The sequence below is a fragment of the Marmota marmota genome, unplaced genomic scaffold (assembly GCF_001458135.2).
Source record: "Marmota marmota marmota unplaced genomic scaffold, marMar, whole genome shotgun sequence".
Taxonomy (NCBI): Eukaryota; Metazoa; Chordata; class Mammalia; order Rodentia; family Sciuridae; genus Marmota; species Marmota marmota.
The window spans coordinates 6,566,238-6,582,707 of record NW_026000136.1 but is presented as its reverse complement, the minus strand read 5'-3'; the positions used below and the strand labels follow the sequence as shown (position 1 = coordinate 6,582,707).

At 54.2% G+C, this 16,470-nt stretch overlaps 2 protein-coding genes across 5 annotated transcripts in view; one reads left to right on the top strand and one right to left on the bottom strand.

Annotated features, from left to right (window-relative positions):
* CUNH7orf50 (chromosome unknown C7orf50 homolog) overlaps nt 1-16,470 on the bottom strand; it is a 117,304-nt gene that overhangs the window by 34,300 nt on the left and 66,534 nt on the right. The window lies entirely within an intron of this gene.
* Nucleotides 305-9,493, top strand: Gpr146 (G protein-coupled receptor 146). 4 transcript variants are annotated; one of them, XM_048785367.1, is made up of 3 exons: nt 305-2,625; nt 2,907-3,066; nt 5,366-9,493. In XM_048785367.1, the coding sequence occupies exon 3, from the start codon at nt 5,391-5,393 to the stop codon at nt 6,393-6,395; it is 1,005 nt and encodes a 334-aa protein (XP_048641324.1). In that variant the 5' UTR covers nt 305-2,625; nt 2,907-3,066; nt 5,366-5,390; the 3' UTR covers nt 6,396-9,493. The 4 variants fall into 4 exon arrangements, with proteins under 4 accessions (XP_048641324.1, XP_048641323.1, XP_048641322.1 ...); XM_048785366.1 differs by having other exon boundaries at nt 306-2,625; nt 2,907-2,987; XM_048785365.1 differs by lacking the exons at nt 305-2,625; nt 2,907-3,066 and adding an exon at nt 3,088-4,380 and having other exon boundaries at nt 5,366-5,659; nt 5,894-9,493.

Genomic DNA, 16,470 nt, shown 5'->3' with positions numbered 1-16,470 from the left:
CGGTGGGGCTCAGCCACACGGGCCACGGTCAGCAGAGGCAAGCGGCTGCCAGGCAGAGGCTAGGGGAGGGACACCAGGGGAGTTACAGGGGAAAGGGGACGGGAGACAGGGTTAGGGCCTGGCCCGGGTCCTAGCCTGAGAAGTGTAGGTCCCAGTGCTGATCTGAGAGGTGGGGGCACTGGTGTGGGACCTGGGTGGGAACAGGGAGTATGGCAGGTCCTGCAGGAAATGTGGGGGAGGGTTTCAGGGGTGGGAGAGGCTGGTGACAGGAATGGAAGGAAGGTGGACAAACCAGCTGGTGACAGGAGCAGGGCCTGGTGGGAGGACAGCACGGGGAGGCTGCTGGACAGGGCAGGTGGGAGGGCTCCAGCAGGAGGCAGCACAGCCACTCCGAAGACTCCAGAAATGTGAAGCTATTAGCTGGGGCCTGCGGGAGCTGGGCGAGCAGTGCTTTGTGACTGGGGCCTCAGGGATGCGGGGACACACTCTTCTGGTCTGAGAATGTCAGGCTTACTGGGGTCCTGCTGACCTGGGCCCTGTGGGCAAGGGAATGGCAGCAGGTGGCAGGGCCTGGAAGCTGATATTAATCCTGCCATCTGGCAGGCAACTCTCCAAATGAAGACGGGCGGAATGTGAGCGAGTGCCAGGAGTGCTCTGCGCCTCGGGCCTCGGCCAGGCTAAGAGAAGGGCCCCAGCATGGGCTCAGGGATGAGCCTCTCTGCTCTCGCCCACATCTCTGTTTAGCCAGGGGCCTCACCAGAACCTCCTGTCACAGCAAACTCGGACTTCAGTCCCTCAGGGACGAGTCCACTTCTGAGGAGACCACTGGGGGATTTCTCCCCTGTCCCCGATCTCCCACCACCTGGTTCTGGCTCCAGGTTCTCATGAGGCCTGGCTAAGTGAAGGGCAGCCCAGCCCAGGTCCTGAGGCCTGTGCTGCAGGGTGGAAACCTTCTCGTGTTCCCCAGCTGCAGGACATCCTTCCTCCCCAAACAGCCAGGGAACAGGAACCAGGAAAGGCCAGTAAGTCCGATAGCTCTGCCCTTCACAGCCAGCGTCCCTCCAGAGCCCCTCTGTGGCATGGTGGGCACATCCAGCCTGGACTACAAACCTCGCTGGAACACAGGCAGAGCATGGGCAGGGGAGATGGTGTGGCAACTGCCTGAATGGGACAGGCACCCTGGAGCCCTACGTGATAATGGGAGGAAGTATGTCACTCATCACCCTGTGATTGGGAGAGTGGGAACACTTCCTGACTTGTCTCCCCGAGCCCCAAGGGTCATAGCTCTTCCACCAATTGCAGAGGCAGCGGTGCTTCTGTGGCGCGGCATCTCATCTTGTCCATCCCCCAGCTGCGGCCCACAGCCTGCCGGTGGAGAGCTCACGCTAGCGCCACTGAGTTTCCAGAGACCCGTGTTCTGAATGCCACAGAGGAAATGGCAGAGTGTCACTCTCCATCTCTGACTGGGGGCTGGCCTCCATGGCTGTGGTAGTGCCCACCCACCCTCTCCAGCTGCCTCCTCTTTCCACATGTCCCTGTTGTAGACAGTGCCAGCCTGGGATGGAACTTGTCACTTTGCTCCCAGGATCTCCAAGTAACAGCCTGGTATGGGGAGGTGCTTCTTGGGAGGTCATGTCAAAACAAAAAGAATGTCGTTTTTTAGATGGACCGAACATGGATAAAAATAGATACCTTTGGGCTTATAACCTTCATTTGAAGCAAAACATCCTTATAATTGACGTGGAAGAAAACTATACATAGAAGCTACCTCTAACCTATAAAGTTATAAATTCTTACACACTTAGAAGCTGCTCATACCTAACACGGAGAGGCCACTGTCTCCTCCTACATGTCCCAGCCGGTGCAAACACACACTCCACATGGTGCTGCTCTCTAACCAAGGGGCCAGGTCATGCCAGCACACGAATGCCCAAGAGATTCTAAACAGACTTGTTCCATGCGATGGCCAGACAGGCTCCCGAGGATGGAGCCATCCTGGGCAGGGCACAGGCTTCCTTCTCCTTCTGCTCCACTAATCTGGTGGCAGGTATTAGCACTCCAGGCAGCCCCTGTCCCCACTCAACTGCAGGGAGGGCACAGCAGGGAGCAGACCCGCCAGGCACAGCCCGTGACAGGCGAACCTCAGGCGAACCTCAGGCGGCCTCCACCCCCTCTGCGCTGTTCCTCTTTAATCCCCACTGATAACCACCCGCGCAGGCTGGGGTGTCTGGGAGGGCGCGTGTTGCAGGCGCGGCCCCTCCACCCCATGCTTTAGATTCTGAGCCTGCCCTGGCCCTTCAAAGAGCTCTCTGTGTCCCTGGGTCTGAAATGAAAGCAGCCAAAGTCTCTCTATGGTAGAGTCTCAGTGAGGTCCAACTATTTTGTCCTTAGTTTCTACAGACAAATGTCTGTTCAGTTTATTTCCTCAAGGGAAGAGGGAACTCAGAACTGAGTTTCTCAACCATGCTGTGTAGCAGGACCCCGGACCCAGCTCTGCCAGCCCTGGTCCGGCCCGGCACAGGACACTCTGCAGGGCTGGACGCAGGCAGGGGCACAGGGGAAGTGCCACCACAGCCTCCACACAAGCCCAGCCAGCCCCGGGAGCCTGGATGTCTACCAAGCAGGGTGAGAGGAGCTGAACGCTTGCTCCAGGAGCGCCGACCCATCCAAGGGCCACCTCTCATTTCTTAAAACCAGCTGTAAACAGAGATAGGGAGGGGCTGCTGCGGCTGCCAAGGGAGGCAGAAACTTTGTGAGTAATTTATTAGAAGAAAACAAGCAGTGGCCTCCACGGGCACGAGCGTGTGGCAGGCCCTCACACACACACCCGCAAGCCCACGCCGCCTGGCCACTGAGGAGGCGGCAGTGGGGCTTCCAGAGACACAACAGGTCCTTCTGGTTTGCAGTGGCTGCCTCGGCCTTGCCATGCTGCGTGCTGCCGGTGTCTGGAATCCACGCCGCCAAGGAACGCGGGACACGAGATAAAGGTAAGAGCCGATGATTGGCACTGCTGGGGGCCAAGAGCTGGACGGGGGCAAGGGAAGCTGTGGCACAGTGAGTAGCAAGGTAGGGAGCCTCCCAGACAGCCCAGGGACAGGGACATTGTACTAGAGGGAGGGAAAGGGACCTGGGCACTTGACCAGGCCTATCAGATGTGGTGCGCAGCTCCAAGGCTCACTTGTAAATAAGCTGGGGGACACAGTGCCCAACATAGTGTGGAGGGCCCTTCCTTGGCAGAGAGACCTGCAGTCTATACAGCCTCTGATCACAGGGACATCTTGGGTTCTTGTATGCCATGTGAAGCCAGGCTGGTGGGGATGTGGCTATGGGCAGGTGACCAGGCAAGACCAGGATGCTAGTGGGTGGAGAAGCCATCCACTGACACCCACTGGCAGTGGCCACTGAATGTGCATTTCATGGGGGATTCACAGCCGTGGGCCGGAGGATATGGGCTGCTGCTTAGCTTCCAGCGACAGCCGGATGCAGTGCGCAGGAGCCTGAAAGAACCATACGTACCTGAAGGCAGCATTTAATCGTGGACACCGGCCATCAGGCATTTGGGGGGAAAGAGAAAAGGGGCAGCCGCTCAGTCAGACCAGATAGCAATATCCCACAAGTGGACCAGTCCCTGAGGTGCTGGCCAGGGTGGTTTGGTGAAGGGACTGCAGTCTGAGAGTGAGCAGCAACTGGTCCACATGGAGAATGGGAGTACACCCTTGTCCTGGAGGGGGGGGGGGGGGAGACAAGGCTGCCTTGCATGCACCCAGCCCTGGGCACTTGGCTCCATTCAGTGCTCACTGTCCCAGAGGCAGGGGGCACTGGTAGGACTGTGACCTGCCTACACACACCTGCACCTGAGGACTGTGGCCCTGCTTCTGAACAGGAACTCCTGCTCAGCCCAATTCTGATCACCTGACTCTGGGACAAGGACAGCTGAGGCCGGTGTGGGGGACGACCCAGGGAGCAGGAGAACCCATGCTGGGGGACTGCATGATGCCCTCAGTGGTGGCTGATGCTAGGCTCTTCCTTTCCCTCATCACCACCAGAGCCCTGCTGTGGCCCACCTGTCTGGTGTGAGCCTTGGGGTGGCGGGTCCCTCCCTGCTCACTACCATGACCCAGTGAAGCAGTGGAGAGCCAGGGACAATTGGTGCATGCCTGCAGGACTTGTGGGACGAGTGGGGAACAGCCTGTCACGCGGTCACAGAGCTTCCTCCTGGCGGGGCCCACAGCGGGCGGGACCAGTGCCAACACCGGCAGCCTGGCTTCCTCGCTTTGTCCCTGCACTCTGGGAAGCGGCGATGTTTGCTTTCTGTGTCTGCCTGAGACGCTTTTCTATTCCCAGAACAGGAGTCTGGTTGGGCCAAACTACATTCCAAAGGTAAAGTTTCTCTTGAGGGCATCTGTCCTTAGGCAGCAGAGAGTTCTGTTTATATTATGCCTCTACTTGCCAGTTTCTTGTTCGATTACAAGACTAGCTGTGTCCCCAGGCTCTGCATTGCTTCAAGGGGCCAGGCCCTAGGCTGGGGTGTTCTGATAGAGGGAATCCCCAGGCTGACTCCCACAGACACCCCTCAAACCTGAGGACACCCAACAGAGAGTTCAGCTGTGCCTCATGATGGTGCAATGAGGAGCAGGCTGTGAGCCCTGAGAAGCCGACCAGGGCTCCCTTGGGGCTCCAGGGTACACCATGCACTTTCTCCAGTAGTGACCCTTGTGGGGCTCTGTTCCTCACGGCGCCCTCTCAGCTCCACTCACGTGGCACGTTCCTGTCCTGCCTGCATGCACTGTCCTCCTACCCGTCTGCTTGTGCGCTTGCTAACGTGATGCTCCTGCTCGGCAGGTATACACGGGTGGGCGTGCGTGTTCACATCCTAGTAGGGGACAGGCTATGTTTCCCATCCAAGCTCGTGGCAGATGCTCATCACACTCAGTTACACGAGGGGGGAAGCCCTGTGAGGCAGCCTGTCGTGCAGGACTTGCTGGGGTGCCCTAGCACTGCCAGGTGCCCAGAGTCCTGTGGATTCTAACCCTGAAGAGTCCCCCTACCCCCCGAGCCAGGAGGTGGTAGTAGCTCTCTGCAGGTGGAGAGGAACCCATGCTCAGCTGTGGCTTAGGACGCAGGAGAGTACGTGGAGCAGTTTCTGTCACATCGTGTGTCACCCAGGACACCGTTTCCTTCAGAAAAGCAGGGTTCAGCAGCCTCACCGCACCCACTGGCATTGCTGTAGAGATGGGGACACAGCAGCCCAGCTTGGGACCTGTTTTCATAGAACACACACAGAGGGCAGTTTCTTCCTGGCTCAGCAGTCTGGTGGCGCTGAACAAGGGGACAGGGAGTGACCGAGTGTCCTTTCTCTCCACAGAGCCGCAGAGCCTGGTGAGGCTGCCATGTGGAGCTGCGGCCTGCTCAATGGCACGGGTCAGGGTGAGGAGCAGCTGTGCCAGGATCTGCGCCTAGGGCTATGGGTCCTCTCGCTGCTCCATCTGGTGGCGGGCGTCCCCGTTGGCCTGGGCTACAATGCCCTGCTGGTGCTGGCCAACCTGAGCAACAAGAGCAGCATGACCATGCCGGACGTGTACTTCGTGAACATGGCTGTCGCGGGCCTCGTGCTCACGGCCCTGGCCCCTGTGCACCTGCTGGGTCCCCCCTACTCCAGGTGGGCACTGTGGAGCCTCAGCAGTGAGGCCCATGTGACTCTGCTGATCCTGTTCAATGTGGCCTCCCTGGTAACCATGTACTCCACTGCCCTGCTTAGCCTCGATTACTACATTGAGCGGGCCCTGCCGCGCACCTACATGGCCAGCGTCTACAACACGCGGCACGTGTGTGGCTTTGTCTGGGGTGGGGCACTGCTGACCAGCTTCTCCTCCCTGCTCTTCTACATCTGCAGCCACGTGTCGTCCCGGATCACGGAGTGTGCCAAGATGCAGAACACAGAGGCTGCAGATACCCTTCTGGTGCTCATTGGCTACATAGTGCCGGGCCTGGCTGTGCTGTATGCACTGGTGCTCATCTCACGGATCCGGAAGGAGGACACGCCCCTGGACCAGGAAGCAGGCAGGCTGGACCCCTCCGTGCACAGGCTTCTGGTAGCCACTGTGTGCACGCAGTTTGGGCTCTGGACGCCATACTATCTGAGCCTCCTGGGGCACATGGTACTGGTCTCACGAGGGAGGCCTGTAGATGGGCACTACCTGGGGATCCTGCACTTTGCTAAGGATTTATCCAAGTTCTTGGCCTTTGTGAGCAGCTCTGTGACACCACTTCTCTACCGCTACATCAACAAAAACTTTCCCAGCAAACTCCGTCGGCTGATAAAGAAAATGCACTGTGGGCAGCGGCGCTGCTCGCTGGACCCCGCAGGAGTACAGCAGGTGATGGCGCAGGCCTAGGGAAGAGGGTGCCCCAGGCCCAGTCCTGGGGCCCAGAGCCAGCCACGGACACTTGGGAGGCTCCACTTCCTCCCTCCCTGCTCTCTCAGCCTGGGAGATGAGCTGCTCAGAGGAAACTGAAGTTCAACTGAATGCACAGCACTTTGTTACCTGGAATGCCGGGCACTTTCTTCCCCAGAAAGAGATGCACTGACGCAGGAATGGCACAGGGTGTTTTTCTCAGAAAGACCAACCCTGGGCCAAGGCCATGCTGTGGAAAGCAACAGGGGCTCTGTGTGAAGAACAGGCACCCCCTCAGCTAACCTCTTGGCCTTCCGACCTTGTGCACCTGTCCTGAAGATCAGGTCATGTCCTCACTCAGCTGACCTGCAGCCTTGACATCGGGCTTTTCTCAAACTTGATGAGAACCTGAAGGCAGGGTTCACACACACCCCTTTTTATATAAAAAGATGTTTCATAGAAAATGCCAAGTTATCAAGATGAAGGAAACAATGCAAGGAAATGCAGACACTCGGCAGGAGGACAAGTCAGGAGGGCTGGGCTGCCTGATGCTCCTGCCCCCACCGATAACAGCAGCTTAGTGTTTTCAGGATAGATCTGTCCTTCCAATCAACTCCCCAAAGTGTGCACAAAATGAAATATAAATAAACCGAAGGAAGAAAACACTATTAGGATTTCTCACAACAGCAAAGCTGACGGGCCTTCCTGAGGCAGAGGTCTGGGCACCAGTAGAAGTGCCAGCAAGGCACAGAAGGGCATGAAGCTGGGCTCCCCACAGTGACCAGGGACTGTAAAGTGGCCCTGATTGTCTGCTTCGGGCAGAGCTGCACAGGAATGTCAGCCGTGGGGCAGTGCAGGTAAGGCGTCCGCCCCCCAGGCCAAACCCAGAGGTGTCTGCAGCCCGGCCAGTCACGCGCCGTCAACCTCACGTGGACCTTTTGTCTTCACACTTACTAGACATCTACTTTAAAATGCGGGTGTGGGAAGAACCTCCGCTGCTCTGCATCCTCCATGTGCCCCGATTCCAGTTCTCTAGGCTTCAATTACAGGCCCATGGCCACCTAATCCCCAAATCTAAAACCCAGGAGGCTCTGCAAACAGGACAGTTTCCCTCAGGTGATTCCCTGCAGGGGTGCAGGGTGGTGGGGCTATCCTGACCACCCCTACTTCTGCAGAAACACTGGCATGATGTGGGGTGCTGCGCTAGCCCCTGCATTCTCTCTGACCACCTGGGAACACCTGCCCAAAGGCCATGGAGCCGGGCTGTACTACATGGCCTTCGTGTGTGGGCCTCAAGCGCCTGCCCTGGTCTGTAGGGAAATTCAGCTAAGAGGTAGCTGCTTAGTTTTATTTATTACACACAAAGTACATCTCCTCAAATTGGGACCTGCTCGAGTTAGTTTGCCTTGTGAAGAATCATGGAAAGGGCTGGGATTGTGGCATAGTGGTAGAGCACCCACCCAGTGCGTGTGAGGCCCTGGGTTCGATCCTTAGCACCCCATAAAATAAATAAATAAATAAAAGGCATTGTGTCCAACTACAACTAAAAATAAATATTAAAAAAAAAAAAAAAAGAATCATGGAAATACACTGGATGCTCAGCTTTGTCTGCCCCCAGTGGCTGTGAGGTGCTTGGTGAGCTCTGAGGGCCTAGTTCCTTATTCATAAACCTCAAGGCTGAAGTGGAGGACACTTGTCTGTGTTGCTTCTAACTGAAATTTTCATTTTAAGGTATGCCAGGGTCTCAGTCAAGCCTTCAAGGCCACAAGCCTAACTAACTGTCCCTCCCTTCTTGGGCACAGCAGTCAGCACTCCATCCCTTCCCATCCCGACTCACCACCCAGACCCAGCCTTCCACTGACCTTAAGGTTTGCTAAAGAAATGACCCTAACCCAATAGACACTAGCCTGGCCTGGCCTGCAGGGGGTGCTCTGGCCACTGTGGAAATGTCTGACTTGGGATGAGTAGACTCAGGGCCCAAGGTCAAGCTAAGGACAGCCTGCTTCAGGTTAGCTGGAGAAACAGGATCCAGATGGAGAGGGCTCCTGGTGAGGTGGTGTCCTGGTATAAGAGACCCTCTTCCTTGCTTATGCTTTCTATACCTGCGAAGGGGCAGACCCCCACTCAGCATAGACCTGGAGAGGCAGAGCCTCTGCCCACTTGGACTTCCTCTATCCAACTGCACTTCCCCAAAGCAGGGAGGGACCCCAAATCACATTTTTTCTTTTCAATTTGTCAGTGGCTTTGGGTGCAAAGTGGCCAAGTTCTGGGGGTGTAGAGGACCCTGGGCCCCACAACTGGCATCAATTTCAGCCACACCCACCCTGCTGAGATGGATCCAGTGGACATCCAGCAGCCAAGTCAGATCTCTTGGCAGAGGCACACATAGGGCAAGGGACACCCACAGACTGAGCCCCTTCACGGGGTGATATCTCCTCTACCCAACCCCCGCTTTGGCTTTAGCCCCTGCTCCTTTGCTGCCTCCTACTCTCCCGTCTGCTCCCAGCCTCCGTGGCTAACGCCAACGTGCTGCTCAGCCCACTTTTCCACAGGCACCTACTCATCTGTGCCCCTGTGCTAAAATTCATTCTGGAGGAGCCAGCGGGGCCTTAGGTCTCTCTGACTCCCAGTATGTTAGGATTTCCAATTCCGCCATGTTGCCAAAAAAAAAAAAAAAAAAGGAAGCGGAAGGAAATTGAGCTACTCAGAGGAGAATAAGGAGCTATTTGAAAAAAGCCAAAGTGGATTATGAGCTCAGTCCTCTATTTCCTCATGAATCTGAAGACACCAGGACACGGGGTTTTCAAAATTATATTTGAGGGCCATTAACTTGACCATCAACATTTATTGACATTATAATTTAAAATTAATTATCTTAATTATTTAATTATTAATTTATCAAACCACAAGGCCTGCCATGTTTTATTACTTAGGGTACCAAAAAGTGAGTTTAATCTTGGATTTCCTTCACAAAGGTTATGCAACGCATTACAGGAAACTGGACCTATTGCTAATTGTGGCAGATACATCAAGAAAACAACAAACACTTGTTCTTTCATAAAAAGCACTTGGTAAAAAATAAACCAGGAGTAAATTAAGAAGTTGCATGTCAAATTCTTGAATTTAAAGCCAGTTGTAAGATCTGGGGGACTTCTCATTTCTAATTTGTTGCCTCCACTCTCTGGGCTGTACTCATTTGACTGGTGCTCTGTGAAGATGAAAAACTGGGCCAGGCATGGTGGCATACACCTGAAACCCTAGTTCCTTGGGAGGCTAAGGCAGGAGGGTCACAAGTTCAAGGCCAATCTGGGAAACTTAGAGAGACCCTGTCTCAAAATGAAAAGTAAAAAGGCTGGGGATGTGGCTCAGTGGTGAAGCACCCCTCGGTTAAATCCCTAGTACCTAATAAGTAAGTAAATAAATAAATAAATAAAAATAAAAACGGGGGGCTGGGGTTGTGGCTCAACTAGCACATGAGAGGCACTGGGTTTGAACCGCAGCACCACATAAAAATTAAAAAATAAAATAAAGGTATTGTGTTCATCTACAATAAAAAATTTGTTTTAAAAAAACTAAAATGTTCAAAAAAATATGGAAGAGAACCCCATACATTTGAAGACCATTAACCACGTAAACCTTATTAATAACCCAACTTCTGAATTTTTAAAATGTGAATTTCTAGGGATGTGTCCAGCTCTTTAAAAACTCACAGAAGTGGCCATGTGAATCCACCGTCACTGGGTACTTACTGCTGACCAAGTGCTATGTGACATGCACTTAGGGCTGGGGTAATCACCTAAGCACATGGAAGGTCATTTTCCTTTGTTTTTTTTTTTTTTTTTTTTAATAGTGGACACACACAATGCTTTTATTTTATTTTATTTATTTTTATGTGGTGCTGAGGATCGAATCCAGCACCTCACTCGTGATGGGCATGCGCTCTACCACTGAGCCACAACCGCAGCCCGAGGTGAGCAAACAGATCTAGACTACCTGGCCAGAGCAAGCTCCTCACCTGTCTGCCTCTGCCCCTCCTCAGAGCTTCTGACCCTGCATCTGACAATGTCAACACACCAGTCCAGTCCCTGTAAGTCCGCTTGGTTAAGAAAGGAACAAAGTCCTGACAAAGCCACATGGTGGCAGCCTGGGCTTCAACAAGGTGTTCTCCCCCAAACAGCCGAGCCATGGGGTACAGAAGGGCAGTACCTGAGAACCAGGCAAGGGCTGGGCTGCACTGCTCGTCTGGCCAGGGGACCTGGGTCTCAACTTTGATGCCAGTCCCTACTTTGGTCTTCTTCATCAGTCTGCTTCTATATTATGCGCCCCTGACTCTGCCTCTGGCCTTTCCACTCGTTTTCACCGCCACCCCAGGCTCCCAGTTCAGCAGATCACAACTGATTCTTCCTCTCTGCTGTGGTGGACATTTGGCCATTTCCCACCTCAGCCAACTGGGGCGGAGCTGCCTCCAGGAGGGTGCTCTGTACGCGACTCCCAGGGCCCACAGCAAGCCCTCTGGGGCACATTCCTCAGGAACAGGCTGACTGCCAACTGGCACCCAAACGTCACTCCAGAGCTCCAGCCGCTGCACATTCTTGCTCCCTGTAGTGCTCTTTATCTGTATTTTCTGTCCCCCAGAACAGTGTGTGCACTACAGTGCGGTCAAGGCCATCTGCACCTTCTCTCTCATGCAGCAGCAGCACCTCTTTGGGGGGATCTGTCCATGTTTCTAACCCATTGGAGCACATCCTTGATTTATCCTGGACATGAGCCCTGGTCACAGGCTCTTAACGTGGCTTCTACTCAGTCTCCCTGTCAACACAGGACCAGGCCTCTGACATGATGTGATGTTAGGAAGACTTTTGCAGCACCCTATGAAGACCAGCACCGCAGAAAACCATTTGTTCTTTCCTCCAGAGATAGGGTGGTGGTGGGGGCGGTCAACCACACTAAAATAGCAGCACTTAAGGGGACAGAATCATCTCAACAATACCACAAACACTCCAAGACCTTCAGTCTAGGCAGCACGTGCGCACACGCGTGCACACACTCACACACACACACACACACACCTCCTCACCAAGAATAAGGTTACTGGAAGAGATTAAAAAGGGCTGCTGCAAGGTAGGGAAGATACAGGGGTCACCAAAGTCTCCAAGGGGCACTGTGATATCAGGAAGCTCAGGAGGGTCATGGGAACCAAGCCCAGTGGCAGCTCACCCTTTCTGATTTTCGTAATATGAAGCAGGTGCCAGCCTTGATGCTCTGACTGTCCCAGGCACTGACGTCTACCATCTGGCAAAGTTCCCTGCATGATCTAACATGATGTGAAGACGCTGAAATTGCTGCTGCCCCCACAAGGGACACCTCTCCTGTGGGCCCCAGCAGCTCGTAGATGGCAGCTGCAGGCCTAGCCCAGCCCACAGCCTGGATCCCTATGTGCCTGAGGCAAGCTCTCGGCCCTGGGGTTGTTTCTCTGCTGTGAAGTGGGAGGTCAGAGCAGATAGGGACTTCCTAGACAGCACTTAGCAGCAGCCAGGTGCCTGGAAGCACTTGACCAACGTGGACAGGGAGCCATTTCTCAGGGAAACCCTCTCCTTCCTCCTTACGCTTAAAAGGTTAACATAAAGTACCTTGTGGGGTGCTGGGGTACTGTGAGAGCAAGGGCACCACAGCACCTGGTGGGGGACTGCTGGAGTGACTTCTGGGTCCTGAGGGCTGCTGTGTCAAGGGGAAGGGCTGAGTCTTCAAAAGTCACAGAACAGGTCTTCACAGAATGAACCAGGGGGTGGGGGTGGCTCAGAGTCCTTGCCTGGCATGCATAAGGACCGGGGTTTCATCCCCAGCACTGCAGGAACAAGCACAATGAGGCCCCAGGGTGCACATGAGCGAGCCCCATTTGCTAAGGCAAACAGAACCACCAGCTCTGGGCAAGCCATGGCTGCCCTGAGGGCCGTGGGGGGACCCTTGGCATGGTGAGAACTGCCCAGGCCAGTGCTGAGTGAAGAGAAGCTGGAGGTGCTGGAAGGAGGAAGGCGGGAATGTGGAAGGCCAACCAGGGCCTGGCTGTCCCTCAAGCCTCTCCTGACATCTGAAAACAGTGTCCTGTCCTGTCCTCATACAGAGGCGAGAGGAAGCCCAGAGCTAAGCAGACTTCCAAAAGGACCAGCCAGCGGAGTCCAGGCCAGGCTACACCACAGCCCTGAAGACACCTTGGGCCCACCTGCACCAGGGCAGCTCAGGGACTCCTCCTGCTCTGGGCTTACGAGTAACTGAAAATCCCAGGGACCCCTGGGCCAAAAGCTGTAGGACCAGCAGAGACCATCAACCTCCCCGGGGAGGCTGAAGTGGGTGAAGGACTCACCACGGGCCTCGCAGCAAGTGAGGAGCCCTTGCTGCTGTGCCGCAAGGGTACAGAGCCCATGTGGATGCTGGGGGCGTCAGGGAAGGGGGCACAGAAACAGGGCACACGGGCTTCACTGGGTTCACTTCTGTAGAACAGGGATTCTTATCATGCACATTTAAAATTCTCAGAAGGAAGATGTTATTCATTCCCCAAACTTTTCCAATCACCGAGCCCTCTCTCTAGAGCACCTCAGGTCCCTTCCCTTCTGACCTCAGTCTAAGAAACTTCACAGTCCCGCCTGGCCACTGCCACCTCCTCCCATGTGACCTACACCAGGGCTGCGACTTAGAAAAGTGGGAGGGCTGTAAAATGACAGCCATTCAACAGTCACTTAGAGAACTAGGCTTGCAGTCACCACGTTCCAGCTGCAAAAGCAGATGTCACACACACCTGTGCTTTCACAGCAGGTTTGTTTGTAAGAGCTTGACCTGGAGATGGCCCACCTGTCCATCAACAGTCAAGGAGACAGACAAGGCCTGTGCTGCTCGGAGACGAAAAGGAAGACTGCTGATGCCCAGAATCCCAACATCCAGACACCCGTACAAGGCAGCCCACCTCGTGGTTCCAGAGCAGAGGAGGTAGCCCCGGGAACTGTGAGGACCTCCTGGAATGACTGCACCTTAGTGGCCTGGATGGTGGAGACAGCCGAACTTGACCACGTGGGGACTGTACCTCAGTGTTTCACAAGGCCTCCGAGACTCCCCGGGGCCCTGAGACTGACATCACAAAAGCCCAGGGAACAGATGCCAAAGACAAAATGCTATGAAGTTCAAAGTGCTGTAGGCTTTAAGCTATGAGCAGAAGGATGCGGTTCACAGCGCTTTTCCAGGATGAAATGGTTCCTGGGGCAGGCTTGCTTTCAGAGCTCCACCCAGTGGCCATTGGCAGACCTGCACTTGTCAGGGTCACCAGAGCCACAGGTGGGGGAGCCTGGCCAGCCCTGTAGGGAGGGCAAGAGGCAGCAGGACCAGAGTTAGCACTGACCAAGAGAAACCTGGCCACCCCAGAAAAGATGCTTTTGACAGTTTTGCAGCCAAAGAAATCAGGTGGACGAAGTAAAGTGACCCAATCCAATATTCCCCACAATGCTTTTATGCCAACCCAGTCAACAAAGAATGAAGAGTGTGGTGTACCAGGTTAAGTATTTCCAAACAATCCAGCCAGGTGGTGAATGGAGGCACCCAGCCCAGAAAACCTACCGCCTCCTTCAGAATCCACCCCGTCCAGGACATGCACAGACATGGTTTCACGTGGCAAAATGTGAAACTTCTAAGTGATTTCACGAAAGTACAGAAATAATACCAACAGCGAGCTTGCAAAGTGTTAAGCGGGGCTCCTACACAACACCATTCACACTTCTTCACAGATTAGGGGTTAGGTGATCAGGGCCTGTCTTTGCCCAAAAATGCCACATCAAGGCTGTGCTGAGGGTCAAGGAGCCAGGATGCAACAGTGTTCTCAGGAGGGGTGCCGGCCGGCCCAAGGGGCCCTTTCTTTCCCCAGAGTCCTGGCAGAAGGAACTCCATCACCAGCCACTACTTCTATAGGTGGTGAAGGCCACCTGTGTCCAGGGGACTGTCTCAGAGCAAGACTAGAAGAGGGAAGGGAGTGGGGGAGGGGCTGGCTCTCTGGCTGCCCTCTTGCTTATCGCTTTCAGAGCTCCATCCAGTGGCCATCGGCGGACCTTCACTTCTCAGGGTCTGCTCAGAGCCTTCTAGACAATGGGCCTCAGGACTCTGGAGGCTAGTGCACCGTCCTGAGCCCCCATCTGTGCAGAGGCTGATGTGCACAGCAGCGAGGGCTGTGGGATGACCCAGGTGGCCAGGTTCCTTGCCCCTCACAGACAGAATGACCACTATGGTAAGCTATACCTGCCATGGTCCGGACACTGCAGCAGATACTGGGGACAAGGGTAAAGGCCCTGCCTCACAACACTTCCACCATAGTGTCTTAAGTGCCTGCTGCCCTTACCTTTATAGGTTCTATTCTCAAGGTTCCAATGGCTTCTTAGCATGAGAATGTCTAAGTGCAGTTGCCTATTATATCCTCAGATTCCCTCTCACTATGCTTACACAGTGGCACTTGGCCCAGAATCAGCAAGTCTGGGGTGACCTGGCTCTGCTAAGTGACCCTGGACAAACTAGCTCTTGGGCCTCAAGCCAGGTACATGAGCTACAGGGAACTGGGGAGAGGAGAGACCTCCTCGGACTGCCAATCCCATGGGTCTAGGGCTCTCCTCTTGGACGACAGCATGTCTGATAGCTAAAGCAGAAGCTCCTCCTGCAGACACTTGGCCAGAAGGCACATAGCTCTCACAAGACAGAAAATCCTGCTTTTACAAAAGCACAAATTTAGCAGCACGGGACAGCTCCATCCATAAGGAGCTATGACACACACGGAAGCGACCCAGGGTAGCTCTGGGTCACCAGCATCACAGAGCAAAGCATCTAGAAATAACCAGAGCCACACAGGAGCAGGGTACATGGTGCCTTCACACTGAAATTTATGGTATCCAATTTAAATCAAACATTTAGCACAATAATACATCAGAGACATATTAGGCTATGATTAGAAAGGCAGATTAAAAGTTATAAAATAATACAGTTATTTTTGCAAAAACTTTTTACCAAAAAAGAGGCAAGAGTGAATGGTAGGGTGTCAGAATGGGAGACACTCTGTCCTGGCCCTGTCCCATGACAGAATAGTCAGCTGGGCCACCCCAAGGGTCTTAGTACATCAACTTACACGCTTCCCAGAGAGAACCAGGGCTCTGTGGAGAAATGGCTTATCCACAGTGGGCTCGAAGTACCTTGTGAGGGAAGCAAGATGGGCTGTGTCTACAGGAGTCAGGAGCTGGCTGGGAGGGGCTCCCACTGGGCACATCTGGGACATTTAAGAAGAGTGAAACAGGATAACAACCTGAACTAAAAGCAAAACCAACAAAAAGTGCCAATGAATCTAGTGACATCCACCAAAGCAGGCAGAAAAGAGATGAAAGAGAGGAGAGTGACAATGACAGCAGGAAGCACACCATTTTTTTTTTTTTTTTTTTGGTACTGGGTATTGAACCCAGGGGCACTTAACCACTGAGCCACACCCCCAGCCCTTTTTATATTTTATTTTGAGACAGGGTCTTGCTAAGTTGCTTAGGGCCTAACTAAATTGCTGAGGGTGGCTTTGAACTTGAGATTCTCCTGCCTTAGCCTCCCAAGCCACTGGGATTACAAGTGTGTGCCATCATGCCTGGTCCAAATGAAAACTTCTTAGAGACTGGCCATGAGAGGCTAAGGTAGCTTGGCAGCACCTGTCTATGAGCATGAGAACCTGGGCTCAATCCCAGCACTAAAAAGACAGTAAAGAGAGGCTGAAGCCACGAGGTGAGAGGGTCAAGTGGGTGCTTTCTTGCAGGATTCTAATTATCAAAGAGGAAACTTCAGTGTATCGCCACATCACCAGAGGTGATCCCAGCATCACCAGCAAAGATGAGCTGCCACCACGAACGAGCCTCCAGCCTGACACGATGCAGTGAAGGTGCCCCCCCACCCCGGGGTCTATAGCTCTGTGGGACAGACCCAGCTCAGCCACCTGCACAGGTAGGGCCTGGCCATGACAGGCTTGTATTATTTTACACCAAGTCCCAGCTTGGAAACAGGCTGCCAGAGCACAGTACCT